The 12799-nt window shown below is 42.4% G+C and overlaps 1 protein-coding gene across 1 annotated transcript; it reads left to right on the forward strand.

The window, feature by feature from the left end:
• Positions 1–9026: 9026 nt before the first annotated feature.
• LOC133908548 (alcohol acyltransferase 9-like) lies at positions 9027–12221 on the forward strand. Its single transcript, XM_062350625.1, has 2 exons — positions 9027–9673; positions 11115–12221. The coding sequence occupies exons 1-2, from the start codon at positions 9215–9217 to the stop codon at positions 12030–12032; spliced, it is 1377 nt and encodes a 458-aa protein (XP_062206609.1). The 5' UTR covers positions 9027–9214; the 3' UTR covers positions 12033–12221.
• Positions 12222–12799: the final 578 nt, after the last annotated feature.

Here is a 12799-nt window from a genome sequence, read left to right on the forward strand (position 1 = left end):
ACTGGCCCCGCGCTCGCCTCTCACTACTGCGGCACCCTACTAGACCAAACCTCCGAGAAGAGCCCCGCCGTGAATGGAATTAGATCTGCGGTAGCTTAGACGAGCTCCGCCCCACCGGGAATCAGAGCGTGCAGCCTTTGCAAACTCTGCAGACCATCTCATATTATGTGCCCTGTTGAAAGCGCAACAACATCTGCAAGCTTTGCGCACTAGGAATAGGAGGGAGCCGACCTCCGCAAGCTCCGAGCGACAGCATTTGTGAGCTCTGTCGTGCTGGTAATCGAAACACAACAGCCTCCTAGGCATGGAGCTACGACCTGGGGTGCCCAAATGGTACTCATAGCCATCAATTTGCTATGTGCGGGGTGAAGCTCATTGTTGCTGGACCAACACAAAGCTTGGATGTTGCAGTTGACCAGAAAATTTGGTTCAGTGTGTGCTATTGACGCTTTGCTAGCAGCCAATTTTTGTTGAGGCTCACTTGCGGCTAGGAATCATGGGGAGGAGTGGAAGAAAGGGGAAGAACATGCATGTTTACAGACAAAACCTCACATTGACCAAACGAGTGTCTTGGTTACTGAAGCAACTCAAACATAACACTTAATCCAATAAAATCCACCAAATTAGTCAACGACCTCCAGTAAAAATTAGCGAATCATGAATCACGATCACTCAAATTTGACTATGATTCAGATGCCCAAAATTTGCTCTGACATGGATTCAGTAGTCGCCCTATCATATTTTAATAGTTCCTCCTTTATTTCATCATTGTTTTCCTTTTACTTCAGTAGTTCCTCCTTTTTTGCTTCAGTATTTTCCATTTTACTTCAGTAGTCCCTCCTTTTCTGCTTTAGTATTATATTTTCCTTCAAGAGTTCTTCCTTTATTTCTTCAGAATTTTCCTATACGTTCTACTTTTTCTGATTTAGTATTTTCTTTTCCTTCAGTAGTTCCTTCTTTATTTCTTCAATATTTTCCTTTTACTTTAGTAGCTACTCCTTTTATGCTTCTATAATACACATGCTTCAGTAGTGTTACCGACAAACTCAAAACCGAACAGAGTGATTTTACTATGATTCGGTAGTCCTCCTTTCAGGCAGTATTCATCCTTTCATGCTTCGGTACTTCCTATGATAGCAAATTTTGGGCTTCAGTAGTTCCAAGTCAAAGAAAAATTGTCATTAGCTTTCAAGTTATAGTAAAATTTTGTCAGACCTTTCAAGATTTAGTAGTTTTATGTTAATATTACTCTGTTTCAAGATCCTGAGAATTTACTATGATTCGGATGCTTTAGTAGTCCTCCTTTCTTTTCTTCAGTAGTCATCCTTTTGCTTCAGTAATTTTAAGTCAAGTCATAGCAAATTTTTGTCAGTAATACACCCATGCACCATCTACCAAATTACTGAATAATACTGACATTACCGACAAACTCAAAATTGACTACTGACAAGTACATTTACTATGATTTGGATGCCCAAAAATTATACCAAGTTCTTCCATTTGGAGTTTTAGTAGTTCCTCCTTTAAGTGTCTCAGTATTTCATTCTTTTTGTATTCGACTATTAGGATTCAATACTTCATTTTCGTTAGTTTTTCCAACTCATATCAATTTTACTATTTTCAAAGTTCGGTAATTTATCATTTCATATGCCAGTAGTGCTTCTCTGGGAGATTTCGGTAGTAAACCTCTAATCATTCAGTAACTCCACTCAAGTCATAGCAAAATTCCACACTTCGCTTAGCAAAATCATGTGTCGTCAGTAATTGCAGAGCTTCCAATGCATCTCAAGATTTAGTAATTTTTGCCGAAGGTTGTCAATTGATTTTGCTGATTTTACTGACAAATTCAGGAGCATCCTCTCCGAACTCCTCCTCACCAGCGAGGAAGAAGCAGAGCAGTAGTGGTAGAGCAGCAGTATTACCCCAACCTATACTAGCCTCCCAGCCACTAGAACGGGTTTCCCTCCACCGGGTCATCCAATTCCTGCCCTTTTTCCTTGCTGTCATTGGAAGCTACGTTGTGCCGTGCTTTTGGACTGCACTGGTGAGATTCTTCAGCTGAAGTGCAGCTGGGTTGGTGCGGGAGGTCGGGGGTGCAGGGGACGGGCGAGCGGGGTGGAACACGGTCGGGTGGAGCGGCGCAGAAGGGTTGGGGCGATTGATCACGCGCGGGATGGTGGGCGCGGTCGAGGTCACGAACGAGAGGGGATCCACCCCGATGAGATCAGGGGAGAGCGAGGGACGCTACAGGGGGCGAGCAGGGATGTCGGAGAGTGCGAAGCGTGTCGCGTTGCTGGTTCTTTTGGTGGGACACTGGTGCTACCGTGTGTGTATATATACGGTGAATCTATTCTACGTCTAGCTACACTATAGTTTACTATTATGTCACCTCTAGTTATGAAAAAAAACTGTCAGTTACACTCCGCTAGGTAAACTAGTTATACTGGGTATAGAATAGAGCTACCGTGTGTGTATATATGGTGGTCTATTCTACGTCTAGGTATATTGTAGTTTACTATTGTGTCATCCTAGTTATAACTAAAAAAACTGTCAGTTACACTCCGTTAGGTAAACTAGTTACAACCAAATGTCTAGAAGTATATAATTACAATACGAGAAGCTAATAAGTTACGTTTTATATTATAGTATGATTATAATCGTGTTTCTTAAGTTATACATCATTAGGTAAGGAATTCATTAAGAGTTACGTTTATTCATAACGCAACTGCAACTCAATTCTTTTAATTTACATCTAATTGTAACTCTCTGTCTCACAAATTATAACTTTACTATTTTTTAATTATAGCTAAATGTAACGTATCACTATATAGAGTTGAACCAGACTATATATACTAGGTAGATTGGCGCACTTTGCTGCGTCCATTTTGAATAAATATTATACTTGAATGTTACATTATTTGTAGTAGCTTTAATAGTATATGGAGCGTACCAATTTTTTCACTATCAATATATGTTATTGAAAGGAGAATATTGGATTCATTTAGACTCATGTATGTAATATATATATATATATATATATATATATATATATATATATATATATATATATATATATATATGTGTGTGTATATATATATATATATATATGTGTATATATATATATATATATATGTGTGTATATATATATATATATATATATTGCTGAGTAGTAGTTACGTCAGTAATACGGAACTAACAAAATTTATTTTGTATTAGTGCACTGATTTTTCCACCGTTAGTATATCTTATTGGAAATGGGATGTTGAATTCATCTAAATTCATATATGTAACATAAATATATAAATATAAATATATATTTGTATCTATATAGATTTATATATATATATACATAATATATTTGTGGACAGTAGTTACGTGAGTAGTACGAATGTAACAAAATTTATTTTATATTTTTTTAGTTTTAGTTTTTTTCTTTGCAGTTTAGATTGTTTGAGTCGATTTATCAATATAACAAATTTTCCTTTCACATTTTCTAGTATTTTCAAAAATAGAAAGTATATTTTATATATACAAATATGTATATACGTATACATATATATGTATATACGTATACCTATATATGTATATGTATATATACCTATATACATATATGTATATGTATACATATATAATATATATATACATATACATATACACATATATATACAGTGATGGTGGGACCATACTACAGTAGCTACAGTACCAAAGCCCCTAAAAGTCCATGATTCCACCGCCGTTAGTATATAGGATAGATATGCACGGTTGGCTCGATCGGTGGCCCGGATGGGCTGCAAAATGTCACTCAGGCCCAATGCCAACTGGTCCGTCTCGAAATAGGCAAAGAAAGAAAGAGAAACAGCAAAGGGGTCCATCTCGAAAACTGTATCTGTCAATCTTGATAAATACTCGTGACACATCCTGGTTTCAAGTTGGATTGTACCTTTCCAAAGACTCTTCGCAAGTCCACAAACTCGAACCCAGGTAACTTGATGGCCATATCTGACTATACAGTGAAGTGAAGGTAAGTAGGTAAACTATACCAGCACAAAATGTCACAAGCCCACGATCCACTCTGTAGCGAAAATAATCTTATCAAATTATAATTATGATTTTAATAAGTAATGATAACATAGTTATTAAAATTAACATGTTTGTCAAAAATATATGATAGTAGATCTCGTGGATGTAATACATGAAGAAATTATCGTAGCATAAACAAAGTTTAATTAAATTGGAGAAGTTCTAGAAGAATTAACCTCATTAGATAGTTCGGTGCAGTAGAGTTTATAATTACTAGAGCATTGTGCATAGAGGCTAATAGGCTCACCAGATAGTTCGCTACTCTGTGTGTTGAACTTATCGGAGTATTTCTGACAAAGGGGGAGAAAGTTAAGGACCTCACTGTATACTCCGATGATCTATACTGTGTAACACCAGAGCATTTCTTGTAGAGAAGAATACGAGTGTAGAAGACTGAAGATCAATACACTGGAAAGTCCGGTGCTTAGTTTGTGCACACTGGAGTATGGCACCGGAGCATTTCTTGCAGAAGCAACTACAAGTGCTAAAGAACGAAGATCAACTCACCAGATAGTCCGGTAATTACAGAGATGAATGCATTAGATCATTTTACACAGAGAAAAAGTGGCGTGGTCTAGTTCAAGATAACTCACCGGAATGTCCAATGATGGATTTGAAGACACATCGGAATGTCCGATGTCCACAGAGGCTTTGAGTGGAGTTCTAACAGCTAATTTCTGAGTTTGTACATACCGGATGATCCGGTGTCACTGGATCATTCGGTGTTAACAGCTTTTTTGAGTTGTTGGGAAAACGGCTAATTGACGGGTTTGAGGCTATAAATACCACTCAACTCAATCATTTGACATGTGGCATGCTGCTGGAATATAGAGGAAGCTCATACACACTTGAAAAGACATCTAAGCCACCAAAGTGCTTAAAGTGATCATCCAAGATGATTAAGTATAAGATTAGAGAGTGTTTAGTGTTTATAGACCTAACGTGACTTGTAGCTAGGTGTTGCAGCATGAGAAAGGGGTCAAAGAGTGATTCTAACTTGTACCGGGTGGTACGTCGATACCTTGGAGTCTTTGTGACTCACCGACATCTTAGGCCTTAGTGGCTCAAGCTTGTTGACCCTCCGACTTGATGTGGAGCGGCAACAAGACATGTGTACGGGGACGCATAGGCCTTTGCCTTGGTGGCCCAAGCTCCAAAGTGACCACAGCGGCAAGTGACCAGAAGAGAGGTTAGTAGTGAGACGTTGCCTTCGTTGCTCATCCGAGTTAAGACCTTGTCTTTGTGACTTGGTGGCTCAATAGCTGTGACTGGGTGCCGACTGGGATTATATTCGTTGTGGAGCTCCAACATGGACTAGGGGTGGTATTCATGCCATCGATACCACGGGATAAAAATCCCTTGTGCTGAGGTTGTCTTTCTACCTTATTTACGTTTCTGCATTTATTTATTTGCAATTTACCTTTTTAGAGTATGTTGCAATCCTCTTAAGCGATAGAGTAGATATATTAGATAAATCTAAAGCACATTTAGATAGAATTTGAATAGGTTTATCTTGTGAAGTTTCTGGAGCCGAATAGTTTCTAAGTGTTCTAATTCACCCTCCCCTCTTAGGACATCACCATTCCTCACAATTGATATCAGAACCTCGTGCTCTTGATAGGCTTAACATCCTAGAGTTGTGACATTCAGGGTTGTGATGGTACCTATAGCGCTCTATATTTCAATGATACTAATTTTTTCCGTTGGAAAATTCTAATGACTTATTGTTTCAAGCTAAAGGTCTAGATGTTTGGAGAGTCACCGAGAAAGGGATAAGACCTCGCATCACCAAAAAGGAGAGGCGATTAAATGCATTGATGAAGAGTACCCTTTTATCATCTTTAAATATTGATGCATTTAATCATGTTTATTCTCTCACCAATGCACATGATATTTGAAATAGTCTCATTAAAATACATAAAGGTACAAAGGATGTGCGCAATAAGAAATATCATGGGCTTGTGACTAAGCTCAAAGGCATCAAGGAACTACTCAATGAAAGTGCTAATTACATATACTCATATTTAAATATTCTTATCAATGAGATCAATGAGCTAGTTTTGACTCCAATTAACGATGATCAAGTGGTGAGAAGGATACTTTAAGTTCTTCTTTCAAAGTACAAGTTAATAGTCTTTATCATCTACAACAACAATGACATCAAAAAAAATGACTTCAAGTCAAGTGCTCGGTAAGATAACCGCCCATGAGTTGACCATGAACATGGGGGTGGAAGCCTCTTCCTCATCCGACGCTAAGAACCTTACTCCCACAATCAAGTAAGCACCATTTCCACACATGAAGGCGAAGATGAGTAGGCTAGAGCAAAAGTCAAGCTCAAGCGAAGATGATGGAGATGAAGATGAAGAGAGCAATGAAGATGATGAGCAAAGCACATCAAGTGATGAAGAAATGGATCCCGAAGTCGCCAATCTCATATCTCAAGTGAAGAAGAAAATCAAGAAGATCAATGCCAAGATTGATCATCGAATCTCCATGAAAGATTTAGTCAAAACTATTGATCATATCAAGAAGGAGAAGAAGACAAAGAGCAAGAGCGAGACAAGGGGAAGAGCTAAAGCATTTGCAAATATAGAAAAATAGGTGAGTGAAGATGAAGATTCAAGCTCAAGTGATGATAAGCTCTTCCTCAAGGTCATCATCACGCAAGATATCACACAAGCCATCATCACACAAGTGTCTTATGACCAAAGGTATGGAAAACGATATAAGTCTTATTTTCAATTAGTATCATTTCTTCAGATTATGATTTATGAAGCTCTCACATGTGCTCTAACACTCTTCCTTGAGTTCAACATATGTTTATAGCACTTCTTAGATTGTTGACAAAGAAGGAGAAGTTTCATGACCAAAGAAAGAAGCAAGAAGTAAGATACAATATGTCTAAGAATGCCGAAGTTGATAAAGGGGAAAAGATGAAGATACAAGAAGCAACATGAAACACATAGGTTGACAAAGAGGAAAAAATTCTTGCATAAATCGATCAAGGGAGATAGTGGCAATGAACAAAGGAGGAACCACAACAAAGGGGGACTAAATGGTAAGAATATGCACTCTGAGCAATGTGGTAAGGCTTTGTGCTCTTTACGATTGGTATTATTTATTATTTGCCACTTCCTTTGGTTGTGTTGTCATCAATCACCAAACATGGGAGACTGTAGCGAAAATGACCCTATTAGGTCATGATTGCGATTTTGTTGATTAATGATAACATAATCATCGGGACTAACATGTTTATCAAGAATATATGTTAGTAGGTCTCATAGATACAATACATCAAGAAGTCACCATAGTTGGGATAAAGTTTGATTGAATTGGAGAAGTCCCAAGAGAATTGATCTCACTGGACAGGAGCATTGTGCAAAGAGGCTGATAACATCACCAGATAGTCCGGTGCTCTATGTGTTAAACTCACCAAAATATTTTTGACAAGGGGGGAGAAGGCTGACTGTACTAGGTAACACTGGAGTATTTCTTGCAGAGAAAAATGCAAGTGCAGAAGACTGAAGATCAACCCACCGGAAGGTCCAGTGCTTTGTTTATGCACACCGGAGTATGACACCGGAGCATTTCTTGGAAAGGCAACTGCAAGTGCTGAAGAATGAAGATTAACTTACCGAATTGTCCGGTGATTACAGAGATGAATGCAACGGAGCATTTTACACCGAGAAGAAATGGCGTGATCTGACTCAATATAACTCAACATGAGGCACCTAGGTTGAGAAAGAGGGAAAAACTCTTGCATGAGTCGATCAAGGGAGATAGTGATAATGGAGAAAGAGGGAGCCACAACAAAGGGGACTAAATAGTAAGAACATGCATCCAAGAAACGTTGTAAGGCTTTGTATTCTTTACGATTGGTATTATTTATTATTTGTCACTTGCTTTGATTGTGTTGTCATCAATCACAAAAAGAGGGAGATTGTAGCGAAAATAGCCCTATTAGGTTATGATTGTGATTTTAGTGATTAACCACAATATAGTCAATGAGACTAACATGTTTGTCAAAAATATATGTTAGTAGATCTCATGGATACAATACATCAAGAAGCCACCACAGCCAGGATAAAGTTTGATTGAATTGGATAAGTCTAGGAGAATTGATCTCACCGGATAGTCTAGTGCACTAGAGTTTGCACACACCGAAGCATTGTGCATAGAGGTTGATAGCCTCACTAAATAGTCCGGTGTTTTGTGTGTTGAACTCACCGGAGTATTTCTGACAAAGGGGAAGAAAGTTGATGACCTCATCGTATAGTCTGGCGATCTGCACTAGGTAACAGCAGAGTATTTCTTGCAGAGAAGAATGTGAGTACAGAAGACTAAAGATCAACCCACCAAAAGGTTCGGTGCTTGGTTTGTGCACACCAAAATACAACTGCAAGTTCTGAAGAATGAGGATCAACTCAGTGGATAGTCCGATGATCACATATATTAATGCATTGGAGCATTTTACATAGAGAAAAAGTGACGAGTCTGAATCAAGATAACTCACCGGAAGATCCGATGTATGTGATCTATTGGATTGTTATATGTTTGGGGGCAAAAATATTGCATTATCCATCCTTCCATTGCCGAGCTTTGCCAAAACTGTATTGAGCCGAGCTTGAGCGAGCGTTGAACAAAGCTCACCTGAGCTTGGCTCGTTAACAACCCTACAACCAGCTAACTCTTTGCGCATGTATAAAGAGGGAGCTGAAACTGTCACAACAAACTGGTATGTAGTTTACGAAATGCCAACTCTTATACCGTAACTACTTTTGTTGCGCTCTTTATATTTGAACTCTGAGTGTTTGCGGCTTTGGTGTTTCTCATCATTTTCCTTTGTACACCCCTCTTCGAGTCTCTTCTCACTTAGAGTCGAGGACGATTGTGTCATTTCAGATGGGAAGAGGGAGTGTAACGAGAGACCCAATATATAGTATCATAAAATTGGTTGCTATAGGAGGGGCTGGCATTTCTTAAACAACAAACCTGCCGATTGGCATGTAATCAACACCATCCTTATAAACTAACCACCCTTAAGGCCTGAATCAAAGGAAGCTTAGAAGACTTATGCCAGCACTATATACAAAGCCTGCAGGCAGGCCCATGAAAAACTAAGGCGGCAGCCATGGAGAAGGAGACGGCGGCGACGGAGCTGGAGATCCCCGGCGAGTGCCAGTACGCCGGCGACCCGGCGGTGGTGCGGCCGAGCCAGCCCACGCCGCGGCACACGCTGTACCTCTCCAACCTCGACGACCAGCGGTTCCTCCGCTTCTCCATCAAGTACCTCTACGTCTTCACCGGCCCCGCCGCCGTGTCCGCCGACACCCTGAGGGCGGCGCTCTCCAGGGTGCTCGTCGACTACTACCCGCTCGCCGGCCGTCTCCGGCCCAGCGACGACGACGGAGACGGCAAGCTCGTCGTCGACTGCAATGCCGAGGGGGCGCTCTTTGCCGAGGGCGCCCTTCCGGGGCTCACCGCCGGCGAGTTCCTCCGGGGCCGCGCCAGGCCGCACAAGTCCTGGAGGAAGCTGCTCTACCGGGTGGAGGCACAGAGCTTCGTCGCCGTGCCCCCGCTCGTAATCCAGGTGACCACTTTCTTTTGCTTCATTACCCTCTTAATTTGCTCTCGTTCCAAAAGCTCTCGGTTAATCACAATTGTTCCCCTTAATTGCTAGATGATTAACAGTTAGCTACCCCACAATTCTCCATAAGTAAATTACAGCAGCACAAGCAGCTTCTTGGTTAAAGATTTGTGGTTTCCATAGTGTGCTTGAGATGGCTCCGGTTGAGACACAAACCGGCAACATGATGCATTTCTTTTTTAAACTATTTGTGTGCGTGGCAACTTTTTCCATCCTTTCTTGATCATTTGCTTGCTTTTCTGCTGGCGAGATTATCAAGATGATTTGGTTTATGTTATCTCGCATATCCATCTGATCTGCTGCTGGGATGAAGCTTTTTATTGTTCCCTCCAGTACCACATCTTGCTAACAAGTGATGGCCTGGCTATTCTTAAAGTTAGCAAAAGGAGAAGATAGGGTTAGGAGAGTCCAACCCTGCTTCCTTCCTTTCTCAAAAGGTCTTCTAGGCAGACAAGCATATGGCAAGGCTAGGTAGGCTAGGCTGTATCTTTGGCCATCCATCCAGACTTCTCTGTCAGCAGCCCACTTGATTGAAGTTTATCATGATGCCAATGCCATGCATAATATTAATATGCTCCTGGAAAGATCAGATGAGAATGATATCTTCATCTGGAAACAAAAATAATCAAAGAAAGCCCTTCAAAAAGCCATCTCAATTTTTTTGTTGATGGTTGAGATTTTTACGTCCAGTCCTTGTCATACAGATCTTCTGCTGCACTGCAGAGTACATGCTACAGTAATGGTTTGCTGGTTGGTGCTGGAGTGGTCATATATACTCTATAGTGCAGATCTTGTACGGTTCCTGCTTTGATTCAGTTTCAGTAGGATCGGAGTACTAGTTTGCTTTGAAGAGCTAGCCATCTCATCTTCCACATTCTCTTACACTTGGCACTGCATGGGTTTGTGCACGTGGGATGATGATGCAATGCTGCTTCTTTTTGTTCTTTTTTTCTACTTAACGACATATTGCTGCTTCTTGCATTTTTTTAAACGAACATGCAACTTTTTTTTGGAACGAAAAACCAGAAGAGCTACATATTATATTTAAAAAAGTTAAAGTCAGACAACAATACACCAGCCCCAAAGGGGATAGAAGAGGAAACTTCTTGGAGTTGTAGGTTTCATGAGGACGGCTGATGCATCATCTTTAATTTGATTTGTTTGATTTCCGAATCCAGTTTAATAAACATATGCAGATGTTGTAGATTATTAGTAGTAGATATATCATGTTTATTTATGTGCTAGTGCCGTAGTACGATGATCTTGATCACGATCGCTCTTGCTCAGGCACTGCGCGTCCTCCCTGTGCGGGCCAGCCATCTGCGGCAGGTTGTTATTTGCTGACGACTACTAACTGTTGATGACGTGGCACGTGCGAGTGCAGGTGACTCGGCTGGGCTGCGGCGGCATGATCCTCTGCACGGCCATCAACCACTGCCTCTGCGACGGCATCGGCACCGCGCAGTTCCTCCACGCCTGGGCGCGCGCCGCCCGCGCTGACCACGTCGACGGCGCCGACCCCGCGCCGTTCCACGACCGCCGCGCCCTGAGCCCGCGCTGCCCGCCGCGCGTCGCTTTCACGCACCACGAGTACTGCAACATCAGCGCCAACGACAACGACGCATCCAGCAGCCTCCTGGCCCGTCTGCTCGGCCAGCCTCTGGCGCCCGTGTTGCTCACCTTCACGGCGGCACACCTCCTCCGCCTCAAGCGCCAGTGCACGCCGTCGCTCAAGTGCACCTCCTTCGAGGCGCTCGCCGCGCACGTCTGGCGCGAGTGGGTCCGCGCCCTGGACCCGCCCGCCTCGCTCCGCGTGAAGCTCCTCTTCTCCATGAACGTGCGGCAGCGCGTGAAGCCCGAGCTGCCCCGGGGCTACTATGGCAACGGGTTCGTGCTCGGGTGCGCCGAGTCCACGGCGGCGCAGCTGACGTCGTCCTCCCAATCGAGCGCCCGCTACGGGGTGCGGCTGGTGCAGGAGGCCAAGGAGTGCGTGGACGACGAGTACGTGCGGTCCATGGTGGACCTCCTCGAGGAGCGGCGCGGCGCGAGGCCGGACCTGGCGGCGAGCCTGGTGATCTCGGCGTGGACGCGGCTGGGGCTGGAGGAGCTCGACTTCGGCGGGGGGAGGCCAGCGCACATGGGCCCGCTGACCAGCGAGATATACTGCGTGTTCCTCCCCGTGGTCGGGGACCCGCACGGCGTCACCGTCCTCGTCTCCGTCCCGCAGGCCGCCGCCGACAGGTTCCAGCACTGCTGCCTCGGCTTCCTCAAGGACAACGACGTGGATGCAAGGCTGAGCTGAGTTAGCAGCCGATGAGCTGATTCCGATGTCAGAATCAATCAACTATTAAGAGCACTCGAGTAGTAATCAATCAGGCTACATTGTCGTAGAGCACCTTTTCGTGTCATCAACTAGCTCGCTCGTCCTAGTTAGTTAGGATCTGCTTATTTAAACTGTGATTTTTAATTTTTGGGTTTTCTAGTTTTTTTCTGGCCGATGGTTTTTTTTATAGATTTTTTTAATAAATTTTTTATTTCTTAGCACACTAAAAACTAAAAAAATTTATCTCAACTAACTCATCAGCTTTTTCGTTTCCTTAAAAGCCAACTTTTTAGTTTTTAGAAGGTAGCTCATAGCTGAGCTGTTTGGTTCAACTTCTAACTTTTGAGAAGCAAAAGAAAAAAAACTGAAACAACAGGTCCTTAGTGTTGGCAACACTACTACAGAACTCTGGTCGAAAATAGCAACACATCAATACCGGTTGTACAGAAACTACCACTGAAAATGTATCAGTGTCAGTTTTTAATCTTCCGCGCTCGAACCATGGTTCACGTTACCGACCGGAGGTCGGTTACCGACCTCCGGCGGTAACCGAAAAACCGCGGTAACCGCGATTACCGGTCAAAAATTCAAAAAAAATTGGAGAAAATTCATTCGGCAAATTTTAAATTTTTGCGAAAAAATCATGTTTTTGTCCTCTCGGTAACCGAGCGGTTTGGGTCGGTTACCGAGCGGTTTGGGTCGGTTACCGAGCGATTTTCTCGCATTTTTGATTCGGTCGGTTACCG

This window comes from Phragmites australis, chromosome 1 (assembly GCF_958298935.1).
Source record: "Phragmites australis chromosome 1, lpPhrAust1.1, whole genome shotgun sequence".
Lineage (NCBI taxonomy): Eukaryota > Viridiplantae > Streptophyta > Magnoliopsida > Poales > Poaceae > Phragmites > Phragmites australis.

What these genes read in the sequence shown, in the direction of transcription:
- LOC133908548 (XM_062350625.1), top strand. Translation starts at nt 9,215, where the DNA reads ATGGAGAAGGAGACGGCGGCGACGGAGCTGGAGATCCCCGGCGAGTGC. An exon ending in TGCCCCCGCTCGTAATCCAG is followed by an intron (nt 9,674 to 11,114) that starts GTGACCACTTTC and finishes GTGCGAGTGCAG; the next exon opens with GTGACTCGGCTGGGCTGCGG.